The sequence below is a fragment of the Juglans regia genome, chromosome 10, assembly GCF_001411555.2.
Source record: "Juglans regia cultivar Chandler chromosome 10, Walnut 2.0, whole genome shotgun sequence".
NCBI lineage: Eukaryota > Viridiplantae > Streptophyta > Magnoliopsida > Fagales > Juglandaceae > Juglans > Juglans regia.
The window spans coordinates 4514856-4526927 of NC_049910.1; the positions used below are offsets into that span (position 1 = coordinate 4514856).

The 12072-nt window shown below is 35.6% G+C and overlaps 2 protein-coding genes and 1 non-coding gene across 3 annotated transcripts; 1 reads left to right on the forward strand and 2 right to left on the reverse strand.

The window, feature by feature from the left end:
- Positions 1-1206: 1206 nt before the first annotated feature.
- TRNAI-AAU lies at positions 1207-1280 on the forward strand. Its single transcript has one exon. It is a non-coding gene; the product is annotated as a tRNA-Ile (tRNA).
- A 590-nt stretch (positions 1281-1870) lies between these two features.
- LOC108989488 (probable UDP-arabinopyranose mutase 2) lies at positions 1871-5637 on the reverse strand. Its single transcript, XM_018963114.2, has 4 exons — positions 4855-5637; positions 2860-3110; positions 2595-2763; positions 1871-2416 (listed from the first exon to the last, which is right to left on the reverse strand). Exons 1-4 carry the CDS (start codon positions 5185-5187, stop codon positions 2078-2080), a joined length of 1092 nt encoding a protein of 363 aa, XP_018818659.1. The 5' UTR covers positions 5188-5637; the 3' UTR covers positions 1871-2077.
- Positions 5638-8336: 2699 nt separating this feature from the next.
- On the reverse strand, positions 8337-11542 carry LOC108989489 (cytochrome P450 85A). The gene is made up of 9 exons (XM_018963115.2): positions 11292-11542; positions 10538-10859; positions 10291-10440; positions 9948-10193; positions 9775-9861; positions 9605-9683; positions 8981-9087; positions 8719-8843; positions 8337-8610 (listed from the first exon to the last, which is right to left on the reverse strand). Exons 1-9 carry the CDS (start codon positions 11477-11479, stop codon positions 8523-8525), a joined length of 1392 nt encoding a protein of 463 aa, XP_018818660.1. The 5' UTR covers positions 11480-11542; the 3' UTR covers positions 8337-8522.
- Between the last annotated feature and the right edge of the window lie 530 nt (positions 11543-12072).

Below are 12072 nucleotides of genomic sequence, written 5' to 3' on the forward strand. Positions count from 1 at the left end.
ACTTTTATTAATATATTAGACTATATAATAGTATTAATATTAGACTATTGGTATAGTTATAAGTTATATATTAGTATTAGTTATAAACTTTTAGTGATTTAGTATTAACATTTTATGTAATAATTTATAAATTATAATAAGAAATTATTTCATATATGAATATATATGTTATATATAAAATTTCACATAAAAATTTATAATTATACATTATATATAAAACTTATATATATTAATATTTAATATATATAAAATATTTTGTATAAAACTTATATATAAAAATATTATTTTTTATTTTTTTTAATCAACCGGTCCGGTCCGGTCCGGTCCAAAAAATTCCGGAACCGGAACCGGACCGGAACCGGCCGGTTTTTACGTTTTAAAAACCGGTTCCGGACCGGACCGGTTCAAAACCGGTAAAACCGGTCCGGTTCGGTCCGGTCCGGTCCGGTTTTCCGGTTTGAGTTTACACCCCTAAAAACCGGTACCAAATTGAACCAAACTTGGTATCGATTTGGTCTTGTCCTGTCTAGTTTACCAGTTTTTTTTTACACCCTTGAATACTACCAATATCAAGTCAAAGCATTCCTCCAATCGACAAGCACAATAAGGTTGTGTTTGGATGTTGAAGTGAGTTGAGTTGAGTTGAGTTGAGATGATAAAATATTGGTAGAATATTATTTTTTAATATTATTATTATTTTAAAATTTGAAAAAATTGAATTGTTTATTATATTTTGTATTGAGATTTGAAAAAGTTGTAATGATGAGTTGAGATGAGTTGAGAGTAGTTAAGGAACCAAACGAAGTAAAACAGAAGGGGAAAACGATTTCAATCACAAGTGCTAGATATGAAAAAAAGTTAAAATATTGTTAATTAAATATTGAAATAATAAAATTTAATCTTTTTATTAAAGGAGATAATTGGTGATTTCGTATAATATCAAAATCTATAATATTATGCCGATTCACAATTCATACTCTCTCGTGTTAGTAATCTTGAGGATATAAGGTATGTTACAGCCACAGGGTTTCAAACAAGAACTGAACAGAAAATCAAGGGAAAAATGCCAGAGAATTACCTACGCTGGAAGGCAGAGACAAAGGCAACAACTCTTGAAGCACCAATGGTGACGCATGAGAGCAACACCAAAACCAGCTACTTTGCTCGCCGTTATCAAATAAAATATTAAAGACAAATTTCTCTCGTGGCCTATTAGCTCAGTTGGTTAGAGCGTCGTGCTAATAACGCGAAGGTCGCAGGTTCGAGACCTGCATGGGCCACAGTTTAAGTCTTTTAGTCCTTTTTTTTGTTCTTTCTTTTATTGATGGGTTCACATAAAAGAAGGAAGGCCCTTTGCTTCATTCATCCGTTCATCAATCCTGTTTTCACATGGTATCAACCTTTTCATGTCCTCCTAGATGACAACCATCTTGCATTTATGTGATCTTTATTCCATGAGCATTTTGCAGGAACTGCCTGCTGACGTTCCTGATCATCTACTTCCGAGCGGCCTCCACAAGTACTTCTCTGCTACAGTACTTAAACGCACCACTCCATCAGCAGTAATATTCTGTTCGGCTGTGATCAATGCTGCAGCATATCGTAATTCCGGAACAACTTATGCGAATCCTGATATAATCAGTTGTGTCTTTTAGATTTTTATTTTGAATGAAAGCTCTGTTCTTTAAATTAGATGGTTTTATATATAGCTATGATCTTATAATTTTTACTGTGGAATTACATTTATAATTTTTTTATTTTTATTTTACATTAAATTAGCCCCGGGTTCCGCCTAACTTTTGGCATTTGCCTCTCATGGGACTGTTGAGAGAGAAGTCAATATAGCAAAGGAATTCAGGCCAGGAAGACATTAATGGTAAATCAAGTACTGGAGTATTTTATTGCTCTAGCATGAAGTTAATATAAAACTACACCCACCATGCATACACCAAATCTTCAAATCCAAGTGGGTCAGAGAGAGGATAAATTAAAAACATCACAATGACTCAACTACTGATAGTTCAAATAAACTCTTAATGATAAAATAGTGGCATTCGCTATCAATCAAAATTTTATATTAAGCATTCCCATTGGGTAGTTTAGCTGAATTAGCTCCATCCGGGTTTAGTTCATCCCAAGCTTCAATCCATGTAACCATGGCGTCTGCCAGCTTGTCAAAGTAAGGATCTACCTGACTAAGCTTTTCCTTAACCTGCTTGGACAATTCAAGGTAGCACTTCTGAACAGAGGTGCAGTCTTTTGGGAGAACCGCTGATTGGAAGAATGGGATGATCTCCTCCTGCCAGAATATGCCTTTGTACTCCTTCTTCAGATTCACGAATGGATTGCTGGCTTTGCTGTGCCATATATAAGGCAGACCAGTCTTGACTCCCAATCCCAAATGGTCGCATATCACCTACACAATCATCATTCAGATATCATCCATTAATTTTGAAGGAAGAATAGCTAGATAGTACTGGCCTTTACCAACACTTCACCATTACCCCCTGCTGTGGGGAGAAAAGAAAATGACAAATAGAAGGTAAAACTGCGAGTAATATGGAGAGAACAAAAAAAGAATTATGAGAGCAGACCTTGGTGCACCAGCCTGCCCACATATCATCGTAACGTCCAATAGGCTGACCATCTCCCATGAGACCAAAGTACATTGCAGGGCCGATGAGTTCACGGTCAAATGCTAAATTCATACCACACATGGGGAACAAGGTACCCTTTGGGATTGTCAGAACTGCATCCACATACCTATAAAAACAAAATCAGTTATAATACTTGGGATTTTGCCACAAAGGTGATCAAAAACTGAAAATTTTCAGGTCAATGAATGAACTGCATGCCAACCTAGTGTTCCTCTCAAGAGGCTTCACAAGCTGTGTAGGAGCATCATAATCTGGGATGTTGAGCCAGAGGCCATGAGAAACAGCAGTTTTGACTCCCTCACGGAGACTAAAAGGATATCCACGAACAAAATCTGCACCGTCGCGGTATGGATCATATAGGGTATTGAAAAAATGAGGGGTGGATGGGGAGAGAATGTTCTTGATGTGCTGCTCAAGTGCGTTGATTAGTTTTCCAGATGGATCTTTAGCGACCTACATGTCAGTAAATTTCCACAACATCGCATTTCCTAATAGCCGTTAATATATGGGGCACGGAAGAAACCCAATTAAAAATTAAACAAACAATGAGTTGGGAAAATGCATGCCATAGGTATTAAAACATGTAGGGGTACTGTAAATAATTTGAACTAGAGCACATTGGACATAATAATTTATCAAACAGCAATCCTAGCATTATCAGGAACCAGGTCAAGGACCACAATAGAAAAATTAGTCTAGTTTCAAAATACAGTCATGGAGTCGTCTCTTGATGTTGGAATGCAACAAAAGTCCATGAGATCAGTTTCAAAATAATAGTCAAATGATTAAATCTAAACTAATAGATTTTAAAAAATGTCAAAGAAACTTGAGAAACACAATCATACCATAACAACTTTCCAGGAGTACGCAATAACACAAACAGGTATAATCATTCAAGAAAGATAAAAAGAAAAGAAAAGAAAGAACTGGTAGATCAAAGAAAAAAAAATTTATCATAAAAACACTCATGACAGCTACATCTCACTGATATTCCAAAAGTATTATAATCCACTCCGTTTATGAGATTCTTGACAACTGTCTGATAGTTCAGAGCCAAAACCAAGAGAGATCCATGAACAGAAGTACTTCCCAATCTCACATGGCAGTGATAAAAATACAAGATCTGTCTAATGAGTTTATAGCTTCTTTAATTTAGATTGGTAGAAAACCTTAAATACTTAAGACTAACACGAACCACTAAGGCTCGTTTGAAAAAAGTTTTCATTCTAAAATTCTCATCTCATCTTCTTCTCAAACTTCACTCAAACACAAATACTTTCAAACTAATCATCAACTTTTGCAAACTATTCGTAATATAATTTTCCCAAATTTTCAAAAAAAAAAAAATCAATTTTTTCAAATCTCCAAATAAAAATAATATTAAAAAACTATATTTTAACAATATTTAAATTTTATATATTTTTCTTTTACAATTTTTTCTCTCTCCTTTCCCAAAATCCCATAAAACATTAACTCAAATTATCTCACTATTATTCACAAACTATCTTACTACTATTCACAACATTTTCATCTCATCTAAGTGTCCAAACATGCCTAGTCACATGTATCACTCTCACACTGAGAAGACAAGCAAATCAATTCAAACCGCATAGCATGAAATATCAGGCAGTGGTGCTCAGTCAACACAGAACTAAACTATTTTGAATTCAAATTCTTTCAAAATAAAAGACTTGCATATCACGGTATCAATGTTTTGATGAATTGCACCGCACCACCAAACGTATGTGCGTTTGTATTGTATTTAAAATCTCTTTATGTACAAAGAGATAGCTACAGATTTGCATATTGATATCCTAGATTACAAGAAGGACTATTGTTATGGATCCATATTTATTCAGTTATAAATGCAAATATCCTCTCTTTCCGTCCGTTAGTGAAGCTCAAAACAAAAATTGCAGATCAAAAGCATAAATTTCGAGCTAAATTGATATTAACGCGGATCAGATCCATGCTAACGCTACACAAACAGAATAGTATCACATCAAAATGCGAATGAATAAAAATGCAACAAGCAGATTCAAAAAGTTAACACCACCCAGAAATCAAACCAGACAAATTTTCTACAAAAGCGAAACAAACAACACCGTAAAATCACAACCCAAAACCGTGCAAGATGTGCACCTTCATACCAGAAAACCAAACCCAGTTAATTAGTACCATAAATCAAAGAACTTACAAAGCAGTCGTCGTCAATTGTGAAAATATACTTCTTCTTAGACACCATGTAGCCAAAGCAGCGGCAAGCAGAGTCCTTGAAGGAAATGCAGGAGGCTTTGGGACCCAGAATCCTGTTGATGTCGTTGCGGTTATAGAGCTCGTAATCGAAGCCATCAGGGACGTTGATGGTCTTGGAAGGATCACCATCTTGGACGATGATGAGGTGGTAAGGCTCAAAGAATGGCCTCCACATCTCAAGGAAGTCCAAGTTCCTGATGGTGGGGATCACAATGTCAAGCTCATCTTTCAGCAACGGCGTTGGGGCATGCGAAGAAGCTTCAACGGTAGCCATGGCAGAGAAACAGAGAGCGTGATGGGGTGGGTTTGAAGGTTGAGATCGGAGCGTTTGTGAGGGAATATAAGTTAAGGAGTACGTGGTGGCACGTTCGAGGCCGGCGATATCGGCACGAATGGAGGGTTGGGGGGAGACGTGTCTGGATTTGGAAGGTTTTGGGACTTTTTCAAAGGCTGCCGGTGTCGGTGCAAAGACCCAAAGGCGCCGGAGAGGGACAGGTCCAGAGTTTGTGTCTAACTGAAGTTGATGTTTCCAATCACAACATGTCTTCCATTCATGTATGGATTCTTCAGCTCCATCACTTCATTCCTAATCACTGGGGAAGTCTTGCAAAGAAAGGACTTTATACAAATTATTGACTTATGGGATTGTAACTCATATCTTTCCTTTCATAGTTAAAAGATGAAAAATTTCCCCTTTTTTTCGTGCTTGTAATCGTTACGGGTTACTAACATTTGCCTGCTTGCTCATGAAATGAGATTTTCTCTCTAGTGATCCAAATCCTAATCAGAAGGGCAAAACGTTCAATATTTCTGTCTTTATAATTAAAAAAAGAAATGATATTTACAATGCGTAAGCGCCTCTCAATCATTTTGAAAAAAATAAAAAAAATACGATATCATATAAAAAAATTAATTTTTTAATAATAGATCTTATTGTTTTTAAAAATAATTGTACATTATTTACGCACTCCATTACTAAATGTAGTATTTTTTTATTAAAAAAATAAAAAATAATGAAAGAGGAATAAAAGCGACACATTTTTATATAGTGAAATAATTATAGTGTAAATGTAATTTCTAACATTATTCTTTTATAATTAGATGGTCCAATTCAACTAACTAATTGGACAAGATCACCATCCAATCAAGAAAGATCACCAATTAATAAAAAAGAATAACTCTTAATCCAATAATGTATATGCATGTTAGACTCAAATGCTAAACATATCAATAATTATTAAAGTAAAAAGCTTGGCATTTTCTTATGCAAGATTTGGGTAATAACACACTGCACACAGTCAATTCAAGGTCAAGTTGTACATAGTCAATTTCAAATTCAACATATTTATAGCTCTGCTACTGCTAGCATAATCAATTCAAGTTTCTTTATACACTTATTTCAGGGGTATTTCTTACTCAATTATGCAAAATAGAAACTGAAAATAAAGTCGTAAGATTTCTAAAAAATACATAGGTAAGTTTAATTGGTTTATTCACAAAAGAAATGACATGATACTCTACACAAGGGCTTGTTGCTCCCATGTCAGAGTTGGAACGGGACCTACACAAAAGATCAGTCAAATGGGAATTGAAGCTCAGAGAGAATTGTAGGAAGAAACAAGTTGCTTTCGAATATGCTTTAAATAATTATTAACAAAATAATAATATTACTATGCCGTCTCATTTTATCTTCTCATTTTAACCGTTCATACATTAATTTTTTTTAAATTTTTTTTCTTTTACTTACTGATCAAAGAAGTGTCTATTAATGTATTAGTGTATTTTTTTTATTTTTAAAAAATATTTAAATATGTTAAAAAAATACAAAGAAAAAAAATTTTGTGCTAGTGGGCAAACTTAGCGGTCAAAATTAGGCAGTACACTAGCATTACCCTTAACAAAATGTATTTTTCAATCGTGTAATGCAAAAGGAGAACTGTAGGGTTAAAAGAAACAAAAAATTATATTTGTAATTTTAAAATGTGCAAATCTCGTACATTATTTTTTTTTAAAAAAAAGTAGTTAAATTTAGAATATATATGAAAAAATTATTTTTTTAATAATAGATTTTTTTTTTTTTCAAATAAGGTATCTGTACATTCCAAGATTGTATTTAGAATTACTAAAGGAAAGCACGTCATGTCGGAACTAGAAGGAACAACCCAACCCAACCAATTAAACTTCTTGCATTATGGGTTAGTGGAATTGACAAAAGGGCCAAAACATTTGCAGCCACGATCTTTCATGTATGAGACATCAACATGTGCAACTCTTTGAGAGCATTAGAATTTGACATTTTCCATGACATTTTTCAGTGCGTAATCAAGGGCAAAGCAAATGAATCTCACCAAATACAATCAATTTAGAATCCAAATGAACCTCATTCATGAACTGTAAACTCCATCACATCGTGTATGATTCGTATCATTAACACAAGGCAGACGAGTTGAGTTTATGGCCTGAAACTAGGAGCCTCTCCTCATTCTGCTTTTGGGTTTCCTATCCAGCCCCATCAACCCAGCTTCATATACAGGAATGGAATCCGAAATTCTTAATTGGGGCGTATAATTGACAATCTTATATATTTTCAGTCTAAAAGTAGAAGAATAGGACATAATGGTTTATCTTTTTTAGTAGAAATACTTTATCTTTTAAGAAGAAATTATTATCTAATTTCTCAATTTCCCACAATGTAAATACATTCTTTAACAACTTCTTTTTATCTTTTTGGGAATCCTTGATCCTGCCAATTACCAACGTTGGGGCTTCCTCTTTGGAAGAACCATCGTGCTGCTTTTTTAGCTACTCTGAATGGTCATAGTCGCAGCTTTAAATTACTCAGCACGAATTTGGAAACATGCTAGCTTGTTTATAGGAGCTTGAATATTACAGAACCTTTTTCTCCCTCAATAGCTACACCAGCACACTGCAGAAGTAGCAGGTACGTACCCCAATCTCGATGGGCTCATTCCTCCTAGTTTCACCCCTATACCTTGTGCGTTTTGCTCTTTGGTTAATGAAATTCTCACCTATATATCCTAGAAAGCAAAAAAGACTCATCGATTGACGTGCATTGTTGCCATCCCTTTGTAATTTCTGTTAGCTTAAAACCAGCCTTTTGATTCCAAGTCATAAAAGGGGAATAAAAATCGTAGTTGGGCCAGAACGAAGCGATGCATATAACAAGTTGTTGAGTAAAGATGACTACAGTTATAAAAATAGTTAAAAAGTTCAAATATTTCTTTATGCCAGTTGAAGACTTTGGTTGCTTCAGTTGATGGTAAACATAGAAAAATTTCTCATCATCTACTATTTACCATCACACACCCCAACACTCTATAAAAAATACCCCCATACCCTATGAAAAACACCTCACACTTTATGAAAAAATTTTAAGTGTAGGGTGTGAAAATAAATAATGGCTGATGCATAATAAATCTCATTTATTAATTATAATTTACATATTTGATGGCAATATTAAGTTTTAAATCAGCCAAGAAATGGGGACCCTCAAGTCTTAGTTTCATTTAATTTCTAACCTGTTAGAACATTATTGTACAATCATATCCTTCTATATACTGTCTTCCTTCTGTACATACATATGTGAAGTTAGTAAGATGAGACCCTAATGTGTAGTCCATTGGGTGCTTCCACTCTTGGAAATTTCATTAGTCTATCTCCTCCTATCTCTTCCCATCTGCAAAAAGAAGGGGAAATCTACATTAGGTTAAGTTTTTCACTTTCTTACTGCCGTTTTCATCTGACCAAAATAAGGGAATGACTAAGTTTGTAGGCAACTATTTACCTGTATCTAGTTACCAAGTAGTGTAGGAAAGTTGAAATTTCTGCTATTCCTAGTTCTTTTCCAGGACACTGCCTGCTGCCCCCTCCAAATATAAAAAAGTAGCTTTGAGAATCCAAGCTCTTATCCTGCTTTTTGCAACCATAGGTAGTTTAGTCATTCAGGAATCAGAACATAATTTCCAATCCCTCGTACAATAGCTGCCTTAAACTTCTACATTCATAAGGTAGACAATGAAAAGTGTAAACATTAAACAGTAGCTTACCATCCATCTCCATGGATTAAAGGTGAATGGATCAGGATATAAAAAAGGGTCATAGTTAATTTCTCTTGTATAAACATATATTCTCCATCCTTCTGGAATCACAAACCCTGAATAAACGGAGAGAAAATATGGTATTAGCTCTCTCTTACAGGACACATGCCTTTGTGAAAAAGTGATAAAATACCCTTTTGTGGTTTGAAAAATTGACACTTCACCTATCAATGGTTTACTAAGGTGACACTTTCTCATAGCTATTATTTGTGAATGTTATTTGCATCATGATGCTTAACTGTAGATATGATAGACACTTATAGGTGAATCTGAGATGGATAATCCATCACTTTCTAAATCACATGTTGACTAATCGAACTCACCCCATGCATGCACTTTACATGGTTAAAATTTGTGGTTGAAGGGATCGATCTGGCTAGATTGCCATGTAATGCTATGTTTCAGACTTATTAATTGCTAAAGTACCAATAAAGAGATGGTAGCTGCAAAGAACTGTTTCTTGAGCCCATAAAAAGACCGCAGAAGCTATCACAAAAGGAGATCTTATTAAACTTGCTTTGACTTTGGTTTTTTCAGTTCATTTAAGTTGCTTTTAACTTAATTTCCACTCACCGTTCAGTTCCATATCTTTTGTGGTTTTTCTCAAAACTCCATTAACAATTGTTGCTAATCTTGAGGTCTCATAGATGACCTGCATGAGAAAGAGAAGACCTAATGAAATTTTATTCTTCATATTTTACTCAGAAACCGGATAATGTACTGGAAGCCACGAGTTTTCTTACCGCACGCGTAAACTTCATCGACTTGATGTCATTCCATCCAATTGGATCCTCCGGCCTTTTCCTTGCTCGAATGTCCAAATGTTCTTTCTGCAGATTTTAAAGATTATTTCATCACCACAAGCACGACATCTGTACTAGAATATTAACCTTTGAAAGTAGATGTTATCACTTACTCTGAGTTCTTGAAGAACTCTAGGATGATCATGGAGATACTTGACTGCCATCATGGAAGTAGTTGAAACAGTTTCATAACCGGAATACAGAAGTGTAATTATTTGATCTATTATTTCTTCATCGGTAAGTTGGTATCTGTTTTCATCACTTCTCATGAGGCAACCAAGCATATCTTGGTGGGTTTCCTGTGAAGCTTTTCTTGCGTCTATTAGCTGCCTCAACATGCTTACAATATTCTTCCTCGCCTGAAAAAATTGTGAAGCACGTAAATTATCATTGTACTAGAATTTTCTATGAACGACTATGTAAAGAATATGAAGGAACTATTAAGCAATTAATTACCTGGAAGCCGCGACGATAATTTGTTCCAGGAAGGTCAATAGGCAATGAAAGTGTTCCTAAAACTAGCTTAAAGAACTCAGTCATGAATGGTTGGGATATTGAACTGGATTCAATACCGGCAATCTGCTTAAGGGATGAGAGAAGAGCCATCTGCATTAAATAGTTGAGATAATGTTCATTAAAATGGAAAAAGAACAAGTAACAACTTCATGTCTCAATGAATTAGGAGTGTGGCTGTGATTCGAACCTCTTTGGTCTTTTCTTGGATATTGATGATTTGGTTATCCCAGCTGCTAAGGTGGCTTCTCATGAATTCATCAATTTTTGGCAAAAGCTGGTCTCTGATCATGGTGGGGCTGATGAGGGCAAGCAGTGCACCTCTCATGTACTTGTGGGTGGAGCCATGAACTGCTGCAATGTTGCATTTCCCCAAGATATCCAGCATGGACTGTGGGTAGCCAGGAACAAGGCCTTTTGCCTCATTCATGAGGATGTACCTGTTGATTTCTGGATCCATGGATACAATGGTAGGGCAGCCCAGTATGTGGGACTTGAAAAAACTCCCATACCTGCCATTCAAAAGACCACACATATGATTTACAAGAATAATCAGTGATGAAGTCAACTATCAAAAGACCAGAAAACCCCAGAAAACAAGATATAGGTTGATTTATGTCTTGCAAGCTCTTCAACCCACCATTCAGACAAATGGAAGCATGGGATCTCTAGTCTCTTATAGAGATTCACAAGCCACTTGAAGCTAGAATAACCCGAAAGCTCAATTATACCAATAAATATGGAGGGATTAAGTGGTCCAGATGATAGGCTTTAATCATTAAACCACTTGGGTAAGCACCAGTAACCGGCAAGAGAACCAAGGGTAAAAAGTACTGAAAATTAAGTAAACCAAAAGCTTTCCTGTCCACTAATGCAATATAAAAACAGAGATACCCTGTAAACATCCACCTAAGAAGAAAACCCAAGTGAAGATAAAGAATCACCTTGCTCTCTGGTTTTTCATGAAGTTTGGTCCTTGTTTTAGAAATTCCGTTGTCTCCCCAAATACCGGCCAACCCATTGTACCTGGAGGCAAACCTTTCTTCCTGTACCTCACCTCATTCCACCTCAGCAAAGCAGAGCAGAAACAGAGCACCAAGGCCATCCCAATAACCAACATTAAAACAGCCATTGATGCTCTCAAGAAGCTCCACCGGCACTACACAAAGAACTGCCAATGTTATGGGCTTCTATAGTTTCAGTAAGCCAGAAGTATACATATTTATAATGGGTCTCACTAATGGGGGAGGGGAGGGATAGAGAGAGAGAGGCCACATTCTCCAAATCATGCACCTTACAAGGAGGGACCCTATTCTAAGACCTCAGAGTCAAAGTAATAAAGCACATTCAGAGAATTAAATACAAAATTCCTATGTATTTATATTTCTTTTGGAAGTTTTTAACTAAACATGCAAATAGACTGAGCATGGAGTTGAAATTATTTTCAATCAACCGGCAAACTCCCAAATATATTTGTGGAAAGAGAAGATACAGGGTGTTTCTTTTTGGAAGGATGCTGGTAGCTAAATTTGTGAGATGCTGTAACCTCCAAAATTCTTTATGATGCAGCTGGTGTTTTCAAGAAAATGATTTGGATTTAATATATTTTACTATGGTATGAAAACCTGGAGAAAGGCTCTAAATAATGAGTTGAAGAGCATATATCTATATGTATGTATGTGAGGAGGCACATGCACAACACCCAATTGGACCTAAAAGAAAAGG

Bases quoted from the DNA above. Each gene is read 5' to 3' on its own strand.
- LOC108989488 (XM_018963114.2), bottom strand. From the start codon at position 5,187: ATGGCTACCGTTGAAGCTTCTTCGCATGCCCCAACGCCGTTGCTGAAA. The intron at 3,111-4,854 runs GTAAGTTCTTTG...ACTGACATGTAG, and splicing joins CAATTGACGACGACTGCTTT to GTCGCTAAAGATCCATCTGG. The intron at 2,764-2,859 runs GTTGGCATGCAG...TTGTTTTTATAG, and splicing joins CCTCTTGAGAGGAACACTAG to GTATGTGGATGCAGTTCTGA.
- LOC108989489 (XM_018963115.2), bottom strand. From the start codon at position 11,479: ATGGCTGTTTTAATGTTGGTTATTGGGATGGCCTTGGTGCTCTGTTTC. The intron at 10,441-10,537 runs GTTCGAATCACA...TATTTAATGCAG, and splicing joins TCCAAGAAAAGACCAAAGAG to ATGGCTCTTCTCTCATCCCT. The intron at 10,194-10,290 runs GTAATTAATTGC...CAATTTTTTCAG, and splicing joins ATTATCGTCGCGGCTTCCAG to GCGAGGAAGAATATTGTAAG.